This window comes from Prunus mume, linkage group LG1 (assembly GCF_029339155.1).
Source record: "Prunus mume cultivar Tortuosa linkage group LG1, ASM2933915v1, whole genome shotgun sequence".
Classification (NCBI taxonomy): domain Eukaryota; kingdom Viridiplantae; phylum Streptophyta; class Magnoliopsida; order Rosales; family Rosaceae; genus Prunus; species Prunus mume.
Genome location: NC_142698.1, coordinates 16,805,084 through 16,824,626, shown reverse-complemented (window position 1 = coordinate 16,824,626; position 19,543 = coordinate 16,805,084). Strand labels below are relative to the sequence as shown.

General features: G+C 36.5%; 2 protein-coding genes across 3 annotated transcripts; both read right to left on the bottom strand.

Moving 5' to 3' along the window:
• Nucleotides 1-17: 17 nt before the first annotated feature.
• Nucleotides 18-7,456, bottom strand: LOC103344496 (pleiotropic drug resistance protein 3-like). The gene is made up of 24 exons (XM_008248079.3): nucleotides 7,074-7,456; nucleotides 6,608-6,731; nucleotides 6,338-6,423; nucleotides 6,145-6,229; nucleotides 5,814-5,973; nucleotides 5,648-5,724; nucleotides 5,476-5,529; nucleotides 5,290-5,380; nucleotides 4,854-5,155; nucleotides 4,490-4,768; nucleotides 4,060-4,373; nucleotides 3,803-3,963; nucleotides 3,613-3,716; nucleotides 3,314-3,467; nucleotides 3,093-3,221; nucleotides 2,925-2,995; nucleotides 2,481-2,813; nucleotides 2,096-2,386; nucleotides 1,918-2,001; nucleotides 1,678-1,811; nucleotides 1,209-1,436; nucleotides 934-1,105; nucleotides 581-835; nucleotides 18-456 (listed from the first exon to the last, which is right to left on the bottom strand). The coding sequence occupies exons 1-24, from the start codon at nucleotides 7,454-7,456 to the stop codon at nucleotides 190-192; spliced, it is 4,338 nt and encodes a 1,445-aa protein (XP_008246301.2). The 3' UTR covers nucleotides 18-189.
• A 1,804-nt stretch (nucleotides 7,457-9,260) lies between these two features.
• LOC103344497 (putative receptor-like protein kinase At5g18500) lies at nucleotides 9,261-13,758 on the bottom strand. 2 transcript variants are annotated; one of them, XM_008248082.3, is made up of 9 exons: nucleotides 13,371-13,758; nucleotides 13,018-13,089; nucleotides 11,937-12,621; nucleotides 11,735-11,839; nucleotides 11,354-11,476; nucleotides 11,111-11,281; nucleotides 10,837-10,966; nucleotides 10,238-10,450; nucleotides 9,261-9,695 (listed from the first exon to the last, which is right to left on the bottom strand). In XM_008248082.3, exons 3-9 carry the CDS (start codon nucleotides 12,599-12,601, stop codon nucleotides 9,570-9,572), a joined length of 1,533 nt encoding a protein of 510 aa, XP_008246304.1. In that variant the 5' UTR covers nucleotides 12,602-12,621; nucleotides 13,018-13,089; nucleotides 13,371-13,758; the 3' UTR covers nucleotides 9,261-9,569. The 2 variants fall into 2 exon arrangements, with proteins under 2 accessions (XP_008246304.1, XP_008246303.1); XM_008248081.3 differs by having other exon boundaries at nucleotides 13,018-13,124; nucleotides 13,371-13,747.
• Between the last annotated feature and the right edge of the window lie 5,785 nt (nucleotides 13,759-19,543).

The following is a 19,543-nucleotide window of genomic DNA, read 5'->3' as shown; positions in this document are numbered from 1 at the left end:
TATTCCATCCAAATGGCTGAGAGGAAAAGAGAAACATAATTTATCTAACATTACAAACTTAGAACTTAAAACATATCTTCTAGTAGGCTATAATAGTTTTGAAAATTATTACCAACTGACAGGTTTACATACAAACAGATGGCTACCTAGTGCATATGACATTTTCCTCATCTATGGTAAGAGGGGGTTTCACCTCCTCTGGAAGTTCAACCGCCCTATGCAGAACGCAAAAATGGATGCGAAAGCAATGGGAAAAGCAATGAGAACCACTGCAACCAGAGCCAACTGATCATGGTGAAACCCAAAGTAATCCTTTAAGAAGTCGGACACTGTTTTGTTTTCCCCAAATACTATAACCTCCTTGTTTATGTCTCCATATTGTGAAGTAAGCAAACCGTGTAGTGACCAAGATGTTGGAGTCAGGTAATACAACCAAATCCACCATTTAGGAATTTGCTGCAAGAACAACAACGGATCCCAAGTCAATTTTCTATATGTTACTTACTATGTAAATACTTTGTTCCAAAAATCTGGACAAGGGTCATTGGTTTGGCTTTCAGCAGAGAAAGAGTAGGCTTACCGGTCTAGGAATCAGAAAACCGGCAAACAGATTGTATAACGTGTAGAACACCGACGATAGAATTGCAGCTATCATGAAGTTTGGCGTCAACGACACGAGCATTAATCCCATGTAGTTGTGGTACATCAATGAACAAAACACAGCATAGAAGTACCAGAAAATCTTATATGCTGATCCATAATATCCAATCATGGGATATGTGATAATCAGAAATATGACTGCCTGGATAAATAGATAGGGAACTTCTACTGCCACCTACGAGGATATCAAATTACCAAAATTTGAGAGGTTTATTGAATTTAATTTTGTTGTCAGTTTAAAGTCATGGATAAATACTTCTAAGAAAATTGTACCTGTGCAAGTGAAAAAGCCCATGGAGAGTACATCCCTGCAAATTTCTCCCTATACATAACAGTTCTCTCTGTTGCAACATATTGCAGAACTGTTGAGCAGTTATTTATGCCCAAGAAGATGACGCCGGCGTACATTGAACCCAGTATGTTAAATAAGTTTTGCTGGTTGGTTCTGAAAGACAGAAAAGGAAAATGACATGATATGAGGGCTGACAAATTAGATATGAGTGAAGCTCCTATACCAGTGTAAAAAATAACATGATATGAGGGCTTACATATGCTGTCCTTGGTTCCAAAATAATGCCCCAAAAATTATGGATGATACAACCGTATGCATGATGCGCATCAAGTTGTATGGAGGACTCCTCCAATAAGACAAGTTCTGCTTCCATAGACAAGATTTGAATTGTATCCATCCATTTTGAGAAAAGCGGGTAGAAAAATGCAGATCTCTTGAACCAGTAGGTGGGGTGCTCAACTGTCTTACAAGCTCTATATTGTTCCTGCAAATGGTATAATAGGAAATGAGTCACATTGCAGCTGCTTGTCATAATTAGACCATTAAATGCTCCTGCTATTCTAGAAAGATGGGATCAAGCAGATGGATCACATCTTCTGCCAATGCTAGTTTATGATCCTCATAGGTGATAGAGGCTCCTTTGCATTGCCATTATGTTTTAAACAATAAGCTTTTTTTGGACACTACTCAACACCAGGAATATTAATTTCCGTAACTGTACTCACTCATGCAAAGAAGATTTTCTGTATATTTGGGAAAAATCAACACCAAGTTCAGCTTCAGCTGATGTAGAAGTGACCTCGAGCATCCACGTTGCTGGATTGTAGTTATCTCTAATTTTATGAACACCAGGAATACTCTGCAAGAAAATTCATAAATGAGAAGATTAAGAACCTAAGCTTTGAAAAACTTTATATTACTTAAAGCAGCTAGAACTTCTGAAATCAGAACTATTGCAGACTAACCTGAAAATATTCTATAACCCTACTTGAGTGCTGGCCCAATGGTCCAGAGTAGATTATACGTCCTCCAGTTTTCAAAAGAATTAGCTACATTCAAAGGAGAAATTACTAACAAACAAAAATCTTTTTCAATTGCATTATAATATCAGAGTTTTATCTGTAAACATCCTATTTGTTTTACCTCATCAAATGCCTCAAATATATCGATATTTGGTTGGTGAATGGTGCATACAATTGTTCTTCCAGTATTAGCTACATTCTTTACTGCTCGCATGACTATTGCAGCAGCTCTTGCATCCAAACCAGTTGTAGGTTCATCCATGAAGATTATGGAGGGGTTTGAAACAAGCTCCACAGCAATTGTAAGCCGCTTACGCTGCTCAGTTGATAGACCACTAACACCAGGTATGCCAACCAAGGCATCTTTTATCCCATCAAGCTCAATGGTCTCAAGGACTTCATTCACAAACTCCTGTTAGAAATCCCACAGCAGCTTTAAACAAAAGTATCTCACTAATCAATTCAGAGCCAAACTTTGATTGGATATCTTTACATATAGGTCTTACAGCTTTTGTTTTTGAGTCAATCTGAGACACCAGACGCAGCCAAGCAGAAAAGATCAGGGATTCTTCTACGGTGATTTGTGGAGAATGTACATCGGTCTGCTCACAGTAACCCAATATCCTAGCAAATGTTTCTTGAACCTTGGGATACCCACCAATCTTTATGTCTCCTTCAGTGTAGCCACTAGTCTTTCTGCCTGCCAGAACATCAAGAAGAGTTGTTTTCCCAGCTCCACTGACACCCATCAATGCTGTAAGAACACCAGGCCTAAATGCTCCTGTAACATCACTCAGAAGCTGGAGTTTTTTCTGATTAAATCCACGTTCCCTGGTTTCCTGAAAAACAAATACAAGAAAGAAGGAGATTAACATCATGTGATGTGAAAAGCTTTTGATCCTGCAACCACCAGAACCTTAAGGAAAAGAACACTTAATATGCATGGTTACCAAAGGAATAACATAATATTGCACATCTTGGAACACCAGTGTCAAGGGAGTAAAAGGTAAGACCATCCTGCCTGATAATTAAGAAGACAAAGGCAACTGTAAAATTGCTGCAGAATATTAATGTGACAAATAAACAGGAACAAAAAGAGAAACACGAATTTGAGAAACCTTTATTGGTGGTTTTAGGAGGATGATTTGCCAACTTTTCTTCTACATTGGCATCACTGAGGTAGTCATCAGCTCTGTGAATTTGGGAGAGCTTTTCATGTGAAATGATACTACGAGATGATCCCGGAGCTGAGTGTGAACAAAAATGGGATGAATCAATGTGTTTCAATTCAAGTACCACTTCTTGAATTTAAAATAGGATAATAGGAAATTCAGCTTACACTTCAGGAAACTTAATGACAAGGTGTATCCAATGCTGAAAACTATTGAAAACCCAAATAAGGCTCCAAGTGATATCCAGTAGAGATATCCATCGAAGTTTAGCCCACGGCTTCCAAGTACTTCTCTCCCAATAGTAGTGTTTGTGGATAGCATCTACAGATAAAAAGCAAAAAGCATCTATGTGCTCTGAGTAGTATGATTATTATTTTTGTAAATGCCATAGAATAAGATCAAATCTTTTCTACGTCTCAGTTGCCTTAAATTAGGGGAACTAATAGTAATGAAATGATATGCTCACCTTTTGCCATCGAGGAGAAAGAAACTCATTCACAGAGAGGCCTATCTCTCCATATGTCAGGGGGGAAACCCAGAAACCCCACTCTAACCAAGCAGGCATGGAAGCTGCAAGCAAAATCATAACTAATTCAAAAAATTCTTTCAGCTTTGTTTTTTTTTAATTGACTGGAGAATGAGGGAAATAATCTTACGTTTTTGGATAACAAATCCACTAAATAGCAAGAGAAACAATATTGCAAAACTACCAGCTGTCATAGTGGCAACCATAGTCTGAAAGAATGAGGCTAGGAAGCGAAACATGGATAGTGATGTTAAGTGAACGGCAAAAAGTAGCAACAACTGGCAGAAGAACCTAAAACAAAATCACAGATGATGATGAAGGCTCAGAGTCACAACCTCAGAATATGAAATTTCTTGTGGTAAAAGCAAACCTTTAACTTGAACTCACCTCTGGGCCTCAGGACTGTATCCAATGACATAATAAGTAAGAGAAGTCCAAACCAGGGCTTCCACAAATGAAACAGGAACTTTTAATAGTGTTGCAGGAACTGCATAAGCCCAAGCTGGGTAGAAACACAGGTCTCTCTGTTTGTAGAAAACTTCCAGTCTTTGAAGCGTCATCGACATCTCAGGAATTCCATCGACGAGAAGTACGGTGAGAGCAAAGAACAAGGCACCCATGTAGTAGTTACCATGCAGAACATCAACATCCATTCGAGTCCTCAAAAATACAGTCATCGTAATAAATGCAATGATGATAAGCTGCAGTGAAAATGTCTTATGCTTCAGAATCCCCAAGTCCTTAGACATAGATAAAAGTGTTTTTACCACCAAAACAATGAGTTAAGAATTGTAAATGCAAAAGCACAAATGATGACCTGAACTGTCTTGAACACATAGATAAAAGAATTCCTCCTCATTAGAAGAAGTTCTCTTGATGCACAAGCTCTAAAGAGTTCCCATTTAGAAAGAGAATACACACTAAAGGAAAGAGAATTCTTATGGTTTTGGGGCTCATCATCTGTCTGTATGATATCTTCATCTAGCTTCTTCCCAAAAGAAGAAGCCTTGAATTTTTTTGAGAACATATCAATGGATACATAGTTGTGAGGTTCCGCTTGGTACCAATAGTGTGATTGATCCTTTTTAGAGATTACCTGAAGAACCAAGATGTTAACTATTGCTTTAATTTGAAAAATGAAATCATGGAAATAAAAGCATCATAAGCTGCAATTCACTTGCCTCTTGAATGAAATCAGCAACCCCTTTCCTCTCAGGACACTTAAACCCGCAATCCTCAAAAAATTCAAGGACATGATCCCGTGGACCATGATAAACAATCTTCCCTTCTGACATTAATATAAGGTCATCAAAGAGATCAAAGGTCTCCGGTGCAGGCTGAAGAAGAGAAACTAGCAAAGTAGCATCTGTTATATGCACCAGCTGCTGAAGACAAGCAACAATCTGGAATGCAGTGGAACTGTCCAAGCCATTTGTTATTTCATCCATGAACAAAGCTTTCGTGGGACCAATGATCATCTCCGCTGCAAAGTTTTAATCGACACCAGGTATGTCAAAGTGGATGTTGGAAGTTGGTAACCAGTAAAACCAGTGAATGTTATGGATTTGAGCACATTGCATAACCTTCTATAACTATCAGTTTCTCCATTTGCATTACCTGTTGTCAGTCTCTTCTTTTGTCCACCAGAGATACCTCTTCTCATGGCATCTCCAACCAGAGTGTCAGCACATATATCAAGTCCAAGGATCTGCAAAACCATGGCAAATATTGTAACAATCTGAGAAGCATTTGTGTTGATTATAGGAAAGAAGATTAACTTCAACTCTGTTGAAGGAGAATGACCTTCAGTATGTAGTCTGTCTGAAGGGTTCTTTTCAGTCCTTGAACAGAAATTGCCTGTCATAAGTTTGACCAATGTCATAATCAACAATAGGGTGCATAATGAAGAACACAAACTGCAAGATACCATGATCTTGTAAACATGGAATGAATATGTCAGTAAAGCTTGAAGTACCTTCATGTAGGTATCTACATCTGGATCTGGAATAATTCCTGCCTCCTTCTCCCTTTCACTCACTTCCAGCATAATATCTTCGTAGGCAGAAAACATAAAATCACTGTCCTTCACCATTGGGTTGTATACAACTAAACCGAATTATCTTAAACTCAACAAAACCTACCAGCTCGGCTTCCAATACCCTGACAGCGGGCTGAAAAATCAAGTGTTTCCCTCACAGTCATCTCAGGAATGTGCACGTCGAGTTGGCTTATATAAGCTGAAGTTTTCTGAGGGACAAACTCCCCTAGTTTGTGTCCATTGTAGGTAACTTCGCCTGACCACTATTAGAGAAAAAGTCAGACAAAACAAGCAACTATGAAATAGGAAAACAAAAATTTGCATCACAAGTCACAGCTTCGCACTACTTCCACATTACTAATGGTTGTTTTTGGTCCTCAAATGGGTCATCACTCATTACAAAGATACTCAAGTATAAAGATATACTAGAAAACCTTGAGGGATTGGTCCAGATTCCCTGATAGAGCCTTTAAAAGGGTTGTCTTCCCACATCCTGGGGGACCAAGCAGTAAAGTTAACCTGCAACAGAACCAATTATCACCAAGACAAGAGAAATCCACCAAGGTAACAACCATTATAATGAACTTGGCTTAGGTAAATTTAGTAGACTGAAGGATGCTAGCTTACCTTCCAGGCTTTATTGTACCCCTAAAGTCTTTAATAATGCTTATCTTGGCCTCACGAGACTTCAAACCAGGAAACTTGGCAAAAACCTGTACGGAAATCTTAAATAAATTCTGGTTGAACATGTAATATAACCTATAAGCTGCCATATTTGAAAGTGCCAAAAAAAAAAATCATATCCAAATTATATATAAAATGTTGTATAGTAATAATGGGTTTGACTTTGTGAATGGTTGAGTTGTAAAACTACTCTTGGCCATGATGTGTGCTTACAGAAAGCATGCTTTTGACAGAATTCCATAGAGTTGGGAGGGGTTTTCCATGAACCACCTCACACACTGCTTCCACACACAGATCCTTATACCTCACCTCGACAGTGGGCAATTCTATGCCAACCCTACAAGAAGTATGAATCCAAAGAAGTTATTAGTTACCACATGCTTGGACAGAGGAACTGATATGAGTATAAACATTGAAAAAGGGGAAAGAGAAGCATCAACAAGTCGGAAAATTGGAAAAAAATTAGGAATAACATCCATTTTCTTAGTAAGTAAAAACCAATAAATAGCAACATCCTTGTCTGAAATTTAAGCTTTGCCTAAGCATCAATGGCATATACCACTAAAATTAGTGCCCGCAAGTGCAGCATCAACTCCATTTGAATTTATCGTAGTTATATATTTATGTTCCTACACATATACATATATGACCATGAGGCAAAAGAGAAGAAAAGGCTTACCTGTCAATCCTATTTCTAATTTTACGCAAGAGACGAAGGTTGTCATTCTCAATGTGTTTGATGAGCTTCTCTATGAACAGATGTCGTTCCAGAGCTCGAAGCTTGGTAACATCAACCACTCGCTTTCCTTCACTATCAGCCTCATTTTCATCCTCACCCTGATCAAACAAAGATGATTTCAATCGTTCAAATGTTGGCAATCTCTCAATAGCTGCCCACTGCTCAGCATATTGAGCATCAGAGTCATCTTTGGCAGAACTCAATACTGAATTGCCTCGGAAACTGGAGGAGCGACTCTGAAATGATAACCTAAGGCTTCTTCCAAACTCTTCCAACTCAATTCTTAGTGACTCTATCTCATCTCTGCCAACCATCTGAGCCATAGTCGTTAAGTTAGAGAGAACTTTGAAGAAAAACTAAGTGGAAGTACATGTAAATATGCAAGATCAATTGCTGATTTATATATACTAAGACTATAAAGGTTGATATGAAGTAAGCTGATGCATCATTCTTATTCTTGGTATCCAAGGAAATTGAAAATGCTGTCTCTGAGAAAACATGTTACTTTAGGCAAACCACATTTTGTAGTAAATGTCACGTATCAAGTCACAGATGCTGACACAATATATTTGAATATCAATCGCATAACTGCTTGCAAAGTAAGCATTCTATGATGTAGTTTTGCAGGGATCAAACTTGCCATATCTCAAAAGTAGTTATTCCTCCGTTGGCTATCCACTAGGTCCAAGTCAATGTGATAAAAATATTGAGCTGACTGATTTATTGGAGTCTTAATGGAGAAGAATACTTGGGAAATTAAGATTGTAGAGGAAGAATAGGTCATACATGGGGCCTTTGATCACTGCCCTTCTTGTGCAAGAAATAAAAAACATTAAACTACGTCAATATTACTTAATTATATCAATAGCAATTTGACCAGAACAAAGATAAGTTAATTTAGAAACATTGTCTTGCTTGGCAAGATATGCATGATAACAATGATATGTCATTGTCTCTTTGTTGCTAATTTCCCGTTTTGGTACTGTTGGGTCTCTGGATCATGAATTACCATTTACAGAAATACCATGTTCTTATGCGAAAAATATTGCAGTAAAACTCTGTTAAGTAGACCCCTTTTCGAGTATCAGGAACCAACAAAAAGAGAAACCCTAGAAACCATCAACTAAACCCTAGTGATTAAGTTAAGCATACTCCCCCACAGCATAATCCATACCTTAAAATCATCAGACAGCAGCTAAGCTCATGATCAGCGGTGAAATGCACAAAAAAGAGCCTGCCCTGCAACCAAACATGTATGTAGATGTCAGCCAACATAAGGGTCAAGAAGATTTCTAATTCTGAGAGATGTAGTGTAGTGTAGGCACAACACTCACCTGACTAGAACAAAACAACTTCTTGGGCTTTCTGAAAAGTAAAAACAATTACTGATATGCCTCTAGTAACCATATAAATAAATAAAAGTTGGCTGCCTGCCTCTTAACATTAAAGCCAGAAGACAACCAAGACCATGGAAATTATATCAAATACCATCTGTCCAAAACAACCACCTGAGCATGTACCTATTTTCACCTTGGCCTTTCATGGCCCTTAGAATGAAAGAAAGGGTGTTAAATCATGGAAGATTCTGTGTCCCCTTAACCTGGGCAGGATGTAAAACCTACTTGGATACGCATATAGCCTAGTACTGATTGGCTGTTTGTTTGGGTTCAACCCAAAGCAACCTGCGAAGCACAATGAGATGTCCATTTTCTTGGTGCCACAGAAAAGCTCATACATAGCTATGATTGTTGACAGCAACATTAGACATGTTTTTCCTTTCTTTTCTTTGTCTCTTTTCCTTGGTGCTCTCTTAGTCTATTTTGCACTACATTATGTCCTTTAAACAGGCTGTACCTTGTATCCAAAATTGTCCAATTCAATTTGGTTAGTCAAAAGTAGTAGTCTGAAGCATGTTAATGGAGATGAACTTTTGTCCATGCCAGAAACTGAATCAACCAACATTCATCTAGTTGACTTCATTAGAGTCATTATTTATAAAACATAGTCGGTTCTTTTACTAATTTCTGAGCTTGTCGTGGCTGCAGCGTTCTTAACACAAACACCACCAAATTTGAAGTGGTGGTGCTTGTCGTGACTTCATTAGCGTTCTAACAAAAAAAGGGAGCATTTCATCCAACAAATTTGAAGAGCAATCATTCTGTACATAGCCCGCATTGTCTTGGGTTTTTCACAAACACCACCACTTTGATACACAAACAATATATCTCTCCATCTACCAGAAAGAAACAAAAGGAAAAATGAAGGGAGAACAAAAAAAGGAACACAAGGATCATCTCTCTCCCCCATCAACCCCCTCTCCCCTGCCCTAATAGCATCAGATCAGACAGACACCCAAGAATTTGGGAGTAGAAAAAAAATTAAGAATCACCCTCACTTTCTATATTTCTGAGATTCTCAACTGAACCACTGGCTTAATTACGTCCGCTGATAGCCTTTGCTTTCTGATCTTGAACCCGGATAATCACTCCGATCAGTATCTGAATTTTCCCTCTGGGAATCAATGTCCATGCTGCCTGCTTCAGTTCTTCGGTGTCTTCGATCCTGAACATCAAGAAGAAAACTTATATTCAAAAGACAGCTGAAAATCATCAAATCAAATGTCCAGCCATTGGTTGACCAGTAAATGTCAATCAGCTGGGATCCTATGAGGACCAACACCATAATGGATTAGAGCATGGGAACACAAAAGGTAGTTGTAGAGAAAGGGATGTGGATAGAAAATTTGAGCAATTAAAATGCATGAGATAATCAATTGATTAAATCTTTTGCATGGACAAAATATTTTGTTCATTTGAATCAAATTTTGAATAATTTATTCCAAGCAAGACAGTACTAGAGTCTCATTCACTGAAAAAAGGTAACACCAATTCAGGAGACAGCTAAAAGGGTCTAGGAATGCAGATATAGCAAGGACAAAGTAAGAGGCAATGTGGTTAGTTAGAAATGGAATCAGATATTTCATACTGGGATTTAGAAGCAAACAAGATCAAAAGTATTGCAGGTTCATATCCTTCTTCAGACATGATAAATTCAAATTGCAATCCATCAGAAATTGTGTTTCAGAGAGAGAATGAGAATCTAACCTCTCTTGGTATCGGATATTCCTCGGACTCGAGCATACGGACAACTTGGCCCATCTTGGGTCTTTTTTCAGAATCTGGATCAACACACCTCAAAGCAGTCAAGAGAGCCCGTTTTAGGGCTCTTGTTGATGGTCTCACCTCAATGTTTGGGTCTACGACTTCTTCAGACCTTCTGCTTCCAACCATCATTTTTAGCCAATCGACCAGATTTACCTGTGAGCATTAAAACTGCATGTCAAACAAAACTCCACAAAGTTGCAATATTATAATTTTATTGACATTTCTGTCTGTAGAGTATCCTCTACAAAATAGAGATAAAGAAATTAACGCAATGAACATGTGTACAGTTGCAATATTATAACTTTATTGCCATTTCTGTCTGTAGAGTATCCTCTACATAATTCTGCACTCCTAAGTAGATTTAGACTGTAAACTACCATACACTATTGAATGCATTCTTTTAAGGGGCATTCACTACTTAATACATAATAAATCCAACTTGCATCAAGCTTCTTCATGATTCTATGTTGACAAGAGTCTGGTATTTTAGGATGGTTGGACAAGTTTCTTTGCTATTGATTTTTATAACTTGCGCATACCTCATGTGCAGGGCGACCATAGTCCACAGGGTCTCTTCCAGTAATTGCTTCCAAGAGCAAAACCCCGAAGCTATACACATCGCTCTTCTCATTCAAAAGTCCGGTATTAGCATATTCAGGGGCGACATATCTGAAATGTTTTTTGGGAAGCAGGGACAAGAGAAATAATTAATCCTCTAGCATCAATTAATCGATTTATTCTGAGCATCTAAAACTGAAAGAAACAGCATTGGTCAGGGGCCAAAAAGGGTCATGCTCAAGAAATAATACTAACCCAAAGGTTCCCATAACGCGAGTTGTCACATGACTTGTCCCCGCACCCAGCAGCTTGGCCAGGCCAAAATCAGATACCTTGGCATTGAAGTCTTCATCAATCAATATGTTGCTAGATTTAATGTCTCGGTGTACAACTTTTGGTTCAATGGCCTCGTGCAAATAGGCAAGACTGCGACAAGTATTATCACACTAAATGAGAACTAGAAAACCTGGAAAAAAATTTGTACGCAATTTGACTTACGCTTTTGCAGTTCCAAGGAGAACCTTTATGCGTGCTTCCCAAGTGAGATATCCATGCTGACGCATTGCTCCATGAAGCCATTGCTCCAAGTTTCCATTGTTGACATACTCATAGACCAAAATCCTGAAATTTTGAAATGCAAATGAGACCAACTATTGTAGTTCAGGTGTTACTTCAACAGCAGTAGGCTATTATATACTCAATACTGAGAGATCAATCCACCTCTCAGATATTAAAGCCACAAAAGCTTCTTTGTTTCCACCTAATTTATGGGGACCTACACGTACTTTGATATCTCATTTTTTTCATAAGAAAACAATTCAAAACATAGAGTCAATTAGTTAGTTCATCAGACTTAATAAACTTTAAAAAAAAAGGTACCTATGAGTCCCTTCGACGCAGTATCCCAGTAGACGAACCAAATTCTTGTGGCGCACATGGCCAATTGCTTCAACTTCCACCCTAAATTCTTTCTCTGCTTGGCCTCTAAAGACGTTAAAACAGTTCAAGTTATGACAAATTCATGGAAACAAGAATGGTGAATGGACAAACCACAATAGAGTCGGGATATTAGCAAACTCACAGGTTGTTTAGGATCTTTTTAACTGCCACTGGAGTCCCATTGATGAGATTTCCCCTGTAAACAACTCCATATCCGCCCTCACCAAGGACATTTTCCTTTGAAAACCGATTTGTTGCAAGCTCAAGGTCCCTCAATGTAAACCAGTGGCCCCAACCCAAGTGAGAGAATTCAGGCAGGCCAACTAGAGGAGACGGGGCAGTTATTGGATACGATGAAGAAGCCTTATACACTGTAACAGTGCTGGAACTCCCTTCTTCTCCAGATTGGTACAGGCCACCGTCGTTTTCTAATTGATTAAATGAACCTGACTGGCTGCTATTCTCTCCATTCTTCGATTTGCCCATACCCAAATGGAGCATGATCTTATCTGATTCTTTGTCACTGGATTTGTCGTGAATGGTGAGAAGAATTCCATCACGAGGAGCAAATTCACTTGCAGATACTTGTTCCACTCGAACTTCCTTAATTTCTTTTGAGACAGTTGGGATTTGACTAAGGGGAATCTTGTCCCTAGCTTTCCTTGATTTCTTACGTGAAGTAAGGCACATTGATAGCACAGAGAGGATAATTATGATAAATAATGCAACAGCTATTCCAATTACTTCCCAGACCTTCAGATTAAAGAAAGCTTCCTTGGATAACTCTGCTTTCAGATCGGAGGCCATTCTATCAGATACCAAAAACCCTACACATAGCAGAATCTCATATTAAGATTGCTTCTGATTCATCATTTATATCACTGTCAAAATCTTTTCTTCCAAATCCGTTTGCATCAACTAGAGATGATAAAAATTACAACCTGGTACTTTTCACCAATTTCACACAAAAATGAAAACTGAAAAAAAAAAACTACCAATAAAGGAGAAAACTTGTCAGAGCCACATAAACCAAATAAGAAAGATGCAGGGCTTAAGCAGAAACGTCAAATTATTAGTAGACAAACCAAAGCAGTTCAATAAACATATGGACAGAACATAATGCATATACAATAACTCAATAAACAAATTCATTCTCTGTGGGGGGGTGAGAATGTGAACGTAGACGAATGTTAATAATTGAAAAGAAAATTTCAACCTCTCACCTCTGTGTGATGGAACTCAAAAGAGCAACCTTGAAATGCCAGATCTTCGAAACCCCTTCAACATTCCTTATCCTAAGACAAACAATTAAACACACAATTCCAGATCTCTGACCAAGAAAACCCATAAACATATATCAAGAAAGCCTCTTTAAGAAACCCAAATGAGCCCAGTGCTCAAAACTAAAATTAAAAGTTAAAAATAAAATATACAGCCAATAAAACTGGAATTCCTATATGGGTTTTCTCTGTGGGGCAAATGTGTGTCTGAATCTAAGTTGAGATGGAGCTTTCTGGCACCAGCACTGAGCCATCTCAAAAACCCAAACCCAAAAATAACAAGAAAGATCATGTACCTGTGTAAAATGGTAGAGGGACATGGAAAAAACTGATATTTGTGAGTGGTGGGGATATAAGAAGAAGGGATGGAGTTATCAGTGGTAGGTGGTGAGTTTGGAGTCTTCAGACTGAGATGCCTTCAAAAACATAACACATACAGTAAAACAGAAGCATGGAATTCTGTGATGTAAAGGTCTTGAGATTTTCCTGATTTGATATGAACACGACTGATTGATTACCAGTAATTTACTTTAATATCTCTCTCTCTTTTTCTCCATTATTGTGTATTTATTTATTAGAATTGATTGCTGTATTTGTGTGCTTGCTTCTGTTGTGAATTGAGTTGGGTGTGTGAATCTTAGATATCACTGTAGTCACAGCTCTCAGGTTTTCTGCTCTTTTGTTACATCTGTTGTCATTTTTAAATATTAAAATATAAAAAAATAAATTTACCTTTTTTTCAGATTACAATTCTCGAATCTCAGCCGTTACTTGGTCAAGTCAAACACCTCCCTCTGTGTTCATAGGTTACAAGTTATTTATAAAGGCAACCAACTGTTAGTATATCGGATCTGCAATGCTAGTACGAGCAATTAGTGAAATTTGGAATGTAAATGCCATCTGTCACCAGTTGTCTTCAACCTTATCAAAAACACCAGTTTTTTTTTTTCAACTTAAACAGAGATTGCTTTGCTTCTTGCTCTGTTTCTACTTTGTAATGGTTTCTAATCTCCCACCAAAATATACTCCAGTTCATAAGTGCCACTTCAAATTTGAGTTCTTGCCAAAAGGATTATAATTGTGATAAATATATACATATATATATTAGCATACTCTTAACCATTTGAGTTACGCACGATTGTCAAATTATTCATCCAACAACATCACAAGTTCCTATCAACCTATGAACTAAGAAAGACGAACGGGTGGGTCACGGGACAACAAGGCATGTGGTACCACCACAAGGAATTCGGTTCACCATAAATACTGAAATAAGAAAAAATATACAAAATATACAAAAACAGTATTAAAAAAACTATTGAAATGCAGCATGCTACAAGGACTATATATTTTTTTTCTTTGTGGTTTGTCAATGCTATAGGGAATTAGTTGTTATGCAAAAGCAGTAGTAGAATACTATTATATCATATAGTTTTCAGTGTGCCTCCCTGAAGCTTGAAGAGAGAATGTGCTTCCCCTCTTGGCTGCAAATTTAAAACTTGTAACACCACCCAACATTCACTTTTTTTTTTTTTTTTTGAGTCAATCAATATGTTAATAGGTTTAATAACGAATAAAACTATATTTAAGAAAAAATTAGTTCATCCATAAACTAATAGGTCAGAAAAAAAAAAGAAGGAAAAATATTCAATGATTTATTTGAGTTATATTATATGTACTAGAAATCACCGCTGGCAATTTGGTATCTGGCATAAGCTGTCTGCTTCTGGTAGTTTTCCTGCAACCTGTTCTCAGTTTTATATTTAACAAATAAAAATTGGGACCACTGGCTTCTTTTAGTTTTCTTGTAACATGGTCTCTTAGCCCAAATTGACCATTAGGTAAGTAAACAAGTTATTGAATATTTCACCTCTTGGAAGAAATCATCACTAGGGCGCACACACACTTACACTAAGGCTTGAGACTTTGTGTTATCCATATTAATATATATTTGATCGTCGAATTATTCAAGTAGTCTATTCTTTTTATGTGAAGCCACGAGAAGCAGTGAAAAGAAACTTCAACCCTATAGCTGCCCGTAAATCGCCCATCAAATCAAGTTTTCTTTGAATTTTTGTTAATTTGCAAATCATTATACCCATATGGCCCTACACATAGCTACCAAAATTATGTCCATGTCCATTCATATAAACATAGAAGTAGATCGATTGGTGCCTTTTATTTTGGTGTTGGAAATTATTAGGCGTTAGGAAATCGTCCATCAAATTAAAGGGGCTTGAGCTACCGATGTGTACAAGCTATTAACAACCACCACAACATTTTCAATGTCGACACTATCAACCCTGTATTGAACAATTGCTTGTGCCTAACTTGGCAAAAGAATCCCTCTCACGCAATTGGCTTGTATAATTGTACGTGAATGTTAGGTGCCTGCATGGTTTTGTCTAAAACGTGCATGCGTATTGAAATCTTGTACGTAGCCATAACTGTGGCCTAGCTAATATATAACGGTGGACAAATATTTATAGATTTTGTATTTTATTTATCGGTTGCTTTTTCGTGTAGGCATGTAACACATGACATGGACCTAAATAATTAAAGCTCAGCAATCCCCATCTGCCATCCTTTACTAGGTTTCCCTTTCTGATGAATCTGATCCCTTGCTTGACATGCCAAAACCCTCATGCTAAAACTGACCATCATCACCACAGCATTAGCGTAACGTTTCCATGCAATGATCTGTTGAGTCTGTTGACATCGAATTGGGTCGGCACTAATGGGTATAAAATATAATTAAGTTATGTTTATGATTTAGCTGTGCGCCATTAATATTCTAATTTAGCATATGGGAGGTCTTGCATATGCGGGTTAAGCCATTTGACTAAGATAATGTTCATGTTCCTTTGTGCCCGAGTTTGATTTCTCTCCCTAACATTAGAGCAGTTTAGAATATTACTTTGTAATAAAGTAAAAAACATAAGAGATGTCTTATAAACAATAACGACAACAAAAAACTTGCTTTCAAGGAATAAATTGCCCTGCCGTTAGAACTTAATTGTAAGAAATTGATTGCATGCAATGTAAGCGACGTCCGTTGATTGATCACAATGCATCTGGCATAATGTTATCATTTTGGTTAAAATTATGCATCTTCATTTAGCCGCGCAACCCGTGACTCTTATGTTGAAAAGACTGCATTAATTGAGTTCGATTCTTTAGGATCCCGGTGATTGTGAAGTTGATCTTTCTTTTGAATCATATGATTACGAAATTGCTGAGTGACATGTTTGGACAACCATTACATTCAACCAAAATAGGTTTATATAGTTGAAACAGATGAGTTGTTGACTTTACACAAGATTTCTTCTAGCGTTGAAACGAAAAATACTATTAAGTTAATGACTAGTTGATACACAATTTTATATTACGCTATAAGTTTGTTTTCTTTTTTAGATGAAATTCTGTGAAATACGTAAATGCACAATCAAAGTTTAATATTTTATCTAATCACATCTGGTTTTTGTAACATGTTGTGACTCGTGAGACTCTCAACCATGATGATTAGGAAGAATAATGAAACAAAATTGAGTGAATGATAAAAACTTGCTGAATACCGTGGCATGACAAATAATTCTTGGCATGACATTGACATACGCCAATTCCATGCGGTGAATGAGGGGAATCCATGCAGATTGCAGAGATTTGGGGGAATGTGGACCAAAGTGCTACCTAGCACGACTTTTTAGCCCACCAAAAGGTCCTCGTAAATTCCAAATTTTATAGTTTTATAAGCATGCTCTACTTCCTATCATAGGAATTGTTGTATGCGTCATAGTCTATATTATATAACAACAAAACAAAAAATTTATTTACATTAACACCCTTTAAGATTTTTGAGTTTTTCACAAAATTCTTTAAGGTTTCAAACCCTTTAAGGTTTTAAATTGTTTTCACAAAATCCCTTTCCGTTAATTTTTCATTTGATGATTGGTAATTATATATATATATATATATAAATTTCAAATGAAAAAGTTAGCATTTGAAATTAGATTGCACATTCATTCATTAAGGTTAATTTTGTCACTTGCATACATATTTTTTTGTAAAGAAATCATCAATTTTTGGACGAGCAATCAATGAGAATGGATTTTGTGAAAACAATCTGAAACCTCATGAGGTGTTCGTATAATTTTTAAAACTTCAATGAGTTTTGTGGAAACACCGAAAACCTCAGGAAGTGTAAGTATAAATAAAACAATGTATGTAACATTGTCATTTTAGAAAGATTATCCCTTTTTTTTGGGGATTTTTTTTGCAAAATAGTGTTCATCTTTTCAACCATTGCAGAGAGTATATATGCAACTACTAACATGAATTAAATACCACCTGAATGAGCTAAGGTTTATAGAGGGACAAGAAAAGACTTTAGGAGGTGAAAAGAGAGGGGAATAAACTAAAAAGAAAGAGACATGGCACTGCAAAAGAAATATTGATTACAATTCCTCATCAACTGAAAATCAAACAGCGATATGAGATATAGGGTGGCTAGTCTACATTATCCATAAACTTTGAAAAAGAAACCCTAACAAAATTTGATTTGAAAGATATCGTTTGGTATCCTCTGAACCTGCAGATTCAGTTAATCATCACATAATTATGTCATCAAGTTTTTAAATAAATAAAAAATAGTTAGACATCTTGTGCCCTACCCACACCATATTATAATAAGCTAACTTGCAAATTAATTAGGATTATTGATGATTGTATATTCTTACAACTTGGATATGTGTATATTGTCTAATTTGTCACACTTTCCACAACATCCATATGGTATATGGTTGCTTATGTGACTTAAACAAGGTCACTAGTGGTTAATATAGCATTATCCAAAATCTACAAGATAATGGTTAGGTGATTGTGTTGTGTCTAATTGTCCCATTGAGTTTTGATTATAAAGCTTTAAATTTCCCTTCTTCTTTTTTTATTATTTAAATTTATTGGTTGAATATCAATATTAATTATGCTCCAAACGAATTAAGATTGATGAAAATGAGTTTATTTTTAAAGGCATTTGTAATTGCACGATTTGATGGAAGGAGCAAAAGTGTGTGTTGAAGAATATAATAAGTCCCACATTCGAAACTTGATAAAAATAAATATAATATGAGTGGTTCCACTACTAATATCACCAAGATTTTTTATGATAAAACCTCACATCTACTAGGTTTTGTAAGTAGTTAAGTTATGGACAATATGGGTATTACTAGTAGTAGGGTACTAACCCGTGTCTCTAAAATTTAACATAATGCCAATCAAAATTGATATATATATATTATGCATGATATAACATATAAGAAAATTACAAAACACCCTTGAAAAAAAAGAATTTATAAGAAGATATAACCCAACAAATAGAAATGGCCAAAAAGACCCAAACAAATTAGTGAACAAGTTGTGGTGAGACTTCTAGGATTTACTAAACAACAAATGGCAAGACAGAAAAGCACAGGGTAGCTAAGCATTAGTTAATGGGTTCACCCACAAGGATGGCTTTAGTGCAAACTGGCCATTTTAGAGAAACTGTCAATTGTGATAGAGATAATTAGATGGTACCAACTATTTTTTTTCTTCCCAAACAAAGAAAGTGATATTTGCTAATAAATTTCTCAAGCAAAAGGAAATATTGATGCATGATTGTTGAGAGCTGTTCCAATTAAAGCCAATTGAAGAGCTAAAAGACACACTAAATTAAAAACACTGGGATCTGTCATTGGGCCAGGATTGAATTTAAGCTTAAGCAACAGGTCTATATCAAATGGAGCTTGGAAAATATATCTTCTCTGGGAATGTCAATGAACAAGGGTGCTAAAATTTAGTTAATGCAAAGCCATATGAGCATGGAGAGATGTAAATTTGGGGAGCTGAATACGGGAATGTAAAGGGTGTCTGAATTTTTTTAAAATAAGTTTGAACTGTTTAAATAGAGTTGTTACAAAGAATTTACAATGAGGCAAAATAATAGATCTTATCTGTTTTCCATATGAATGTGAAAAGGAAAGAGAAGAAAGGCTTATGTAAGCCAACTTTTTCTACAATTGAATCTTGCGTCACAAATAATGTTGGGTTATAACTTACTTATAAGTAGAAGTATTTCCTATAAAAAGTTTAATCAAAGTACCTAGGGCTCGTTTAAAGTGATTCTGAATATGCCATAATTACTTCTGAGGAGAAGCATATCCCACGTGCTTCTCTAGAAAATCACTTTTTATTATTTTAAGTGATTCTGGGAATACACACCTCCTATGTGCTTCTCTATAAAATTACTTAAAGTAATTATTTAGAGAAGTAATTCTCTATAAAAGTGATTATCGACTTCTTTAAAATCACTCCCAAAGAGCCCAAAAATGTTCTTTGAACACCCACCACACCTTACAAATTTTACTAGGCTACTCATATTAAAACATGTAACCACTGAAAAAGATTATAAAAATATATATATAAAAAAGGA

Bases quoted from the DNA above. Each gene is read 5' to 3' on its own strand.
- LOC103344496 (XM_008248079.3), bottom strand. From the start codon at position 7,456: ATGGCTCAGATGGTTGGCAGAGATGAGATAGAGTCACTAAGAATTGAG. The intron at 5,156-5,289 runs GTAATGCAAATG...AAAACTTTGCAG, and splicing joins AAAGAAGAGACTGACAACAG to CGGAGATGATCATTGGTCCC. The intron at 1,106-1,208 runs GTAAGCCCTCAT...TCTGTCTTTCAG, and splicing joins TGGAACCAAGGACAGCATAT to AACCAACCAGCAAAACTTAT.
- LOC103344497 (XM_008248082.3), bottom strand. From the start codon at position 12,601: ATGGCCTCCGATCTGAAAGCAGAGTTATCCAAGGAAGCTTTCTTTAAT. The intron at 11,477-11,734 runs GTACCTTTTTTT...TCAAAATTTCAG, and splicing joins TGCGTCGAAGGGACTCATAG to GATTTTGGTCTATGAGTATG. The intron at 10,451-10,836 runs GTATGCGCAAGT...TAATGCTCACAG, and splicing joins ATGGTCGCCCTGCACATGAG to GTAAATCTGGTCGATTGGCT.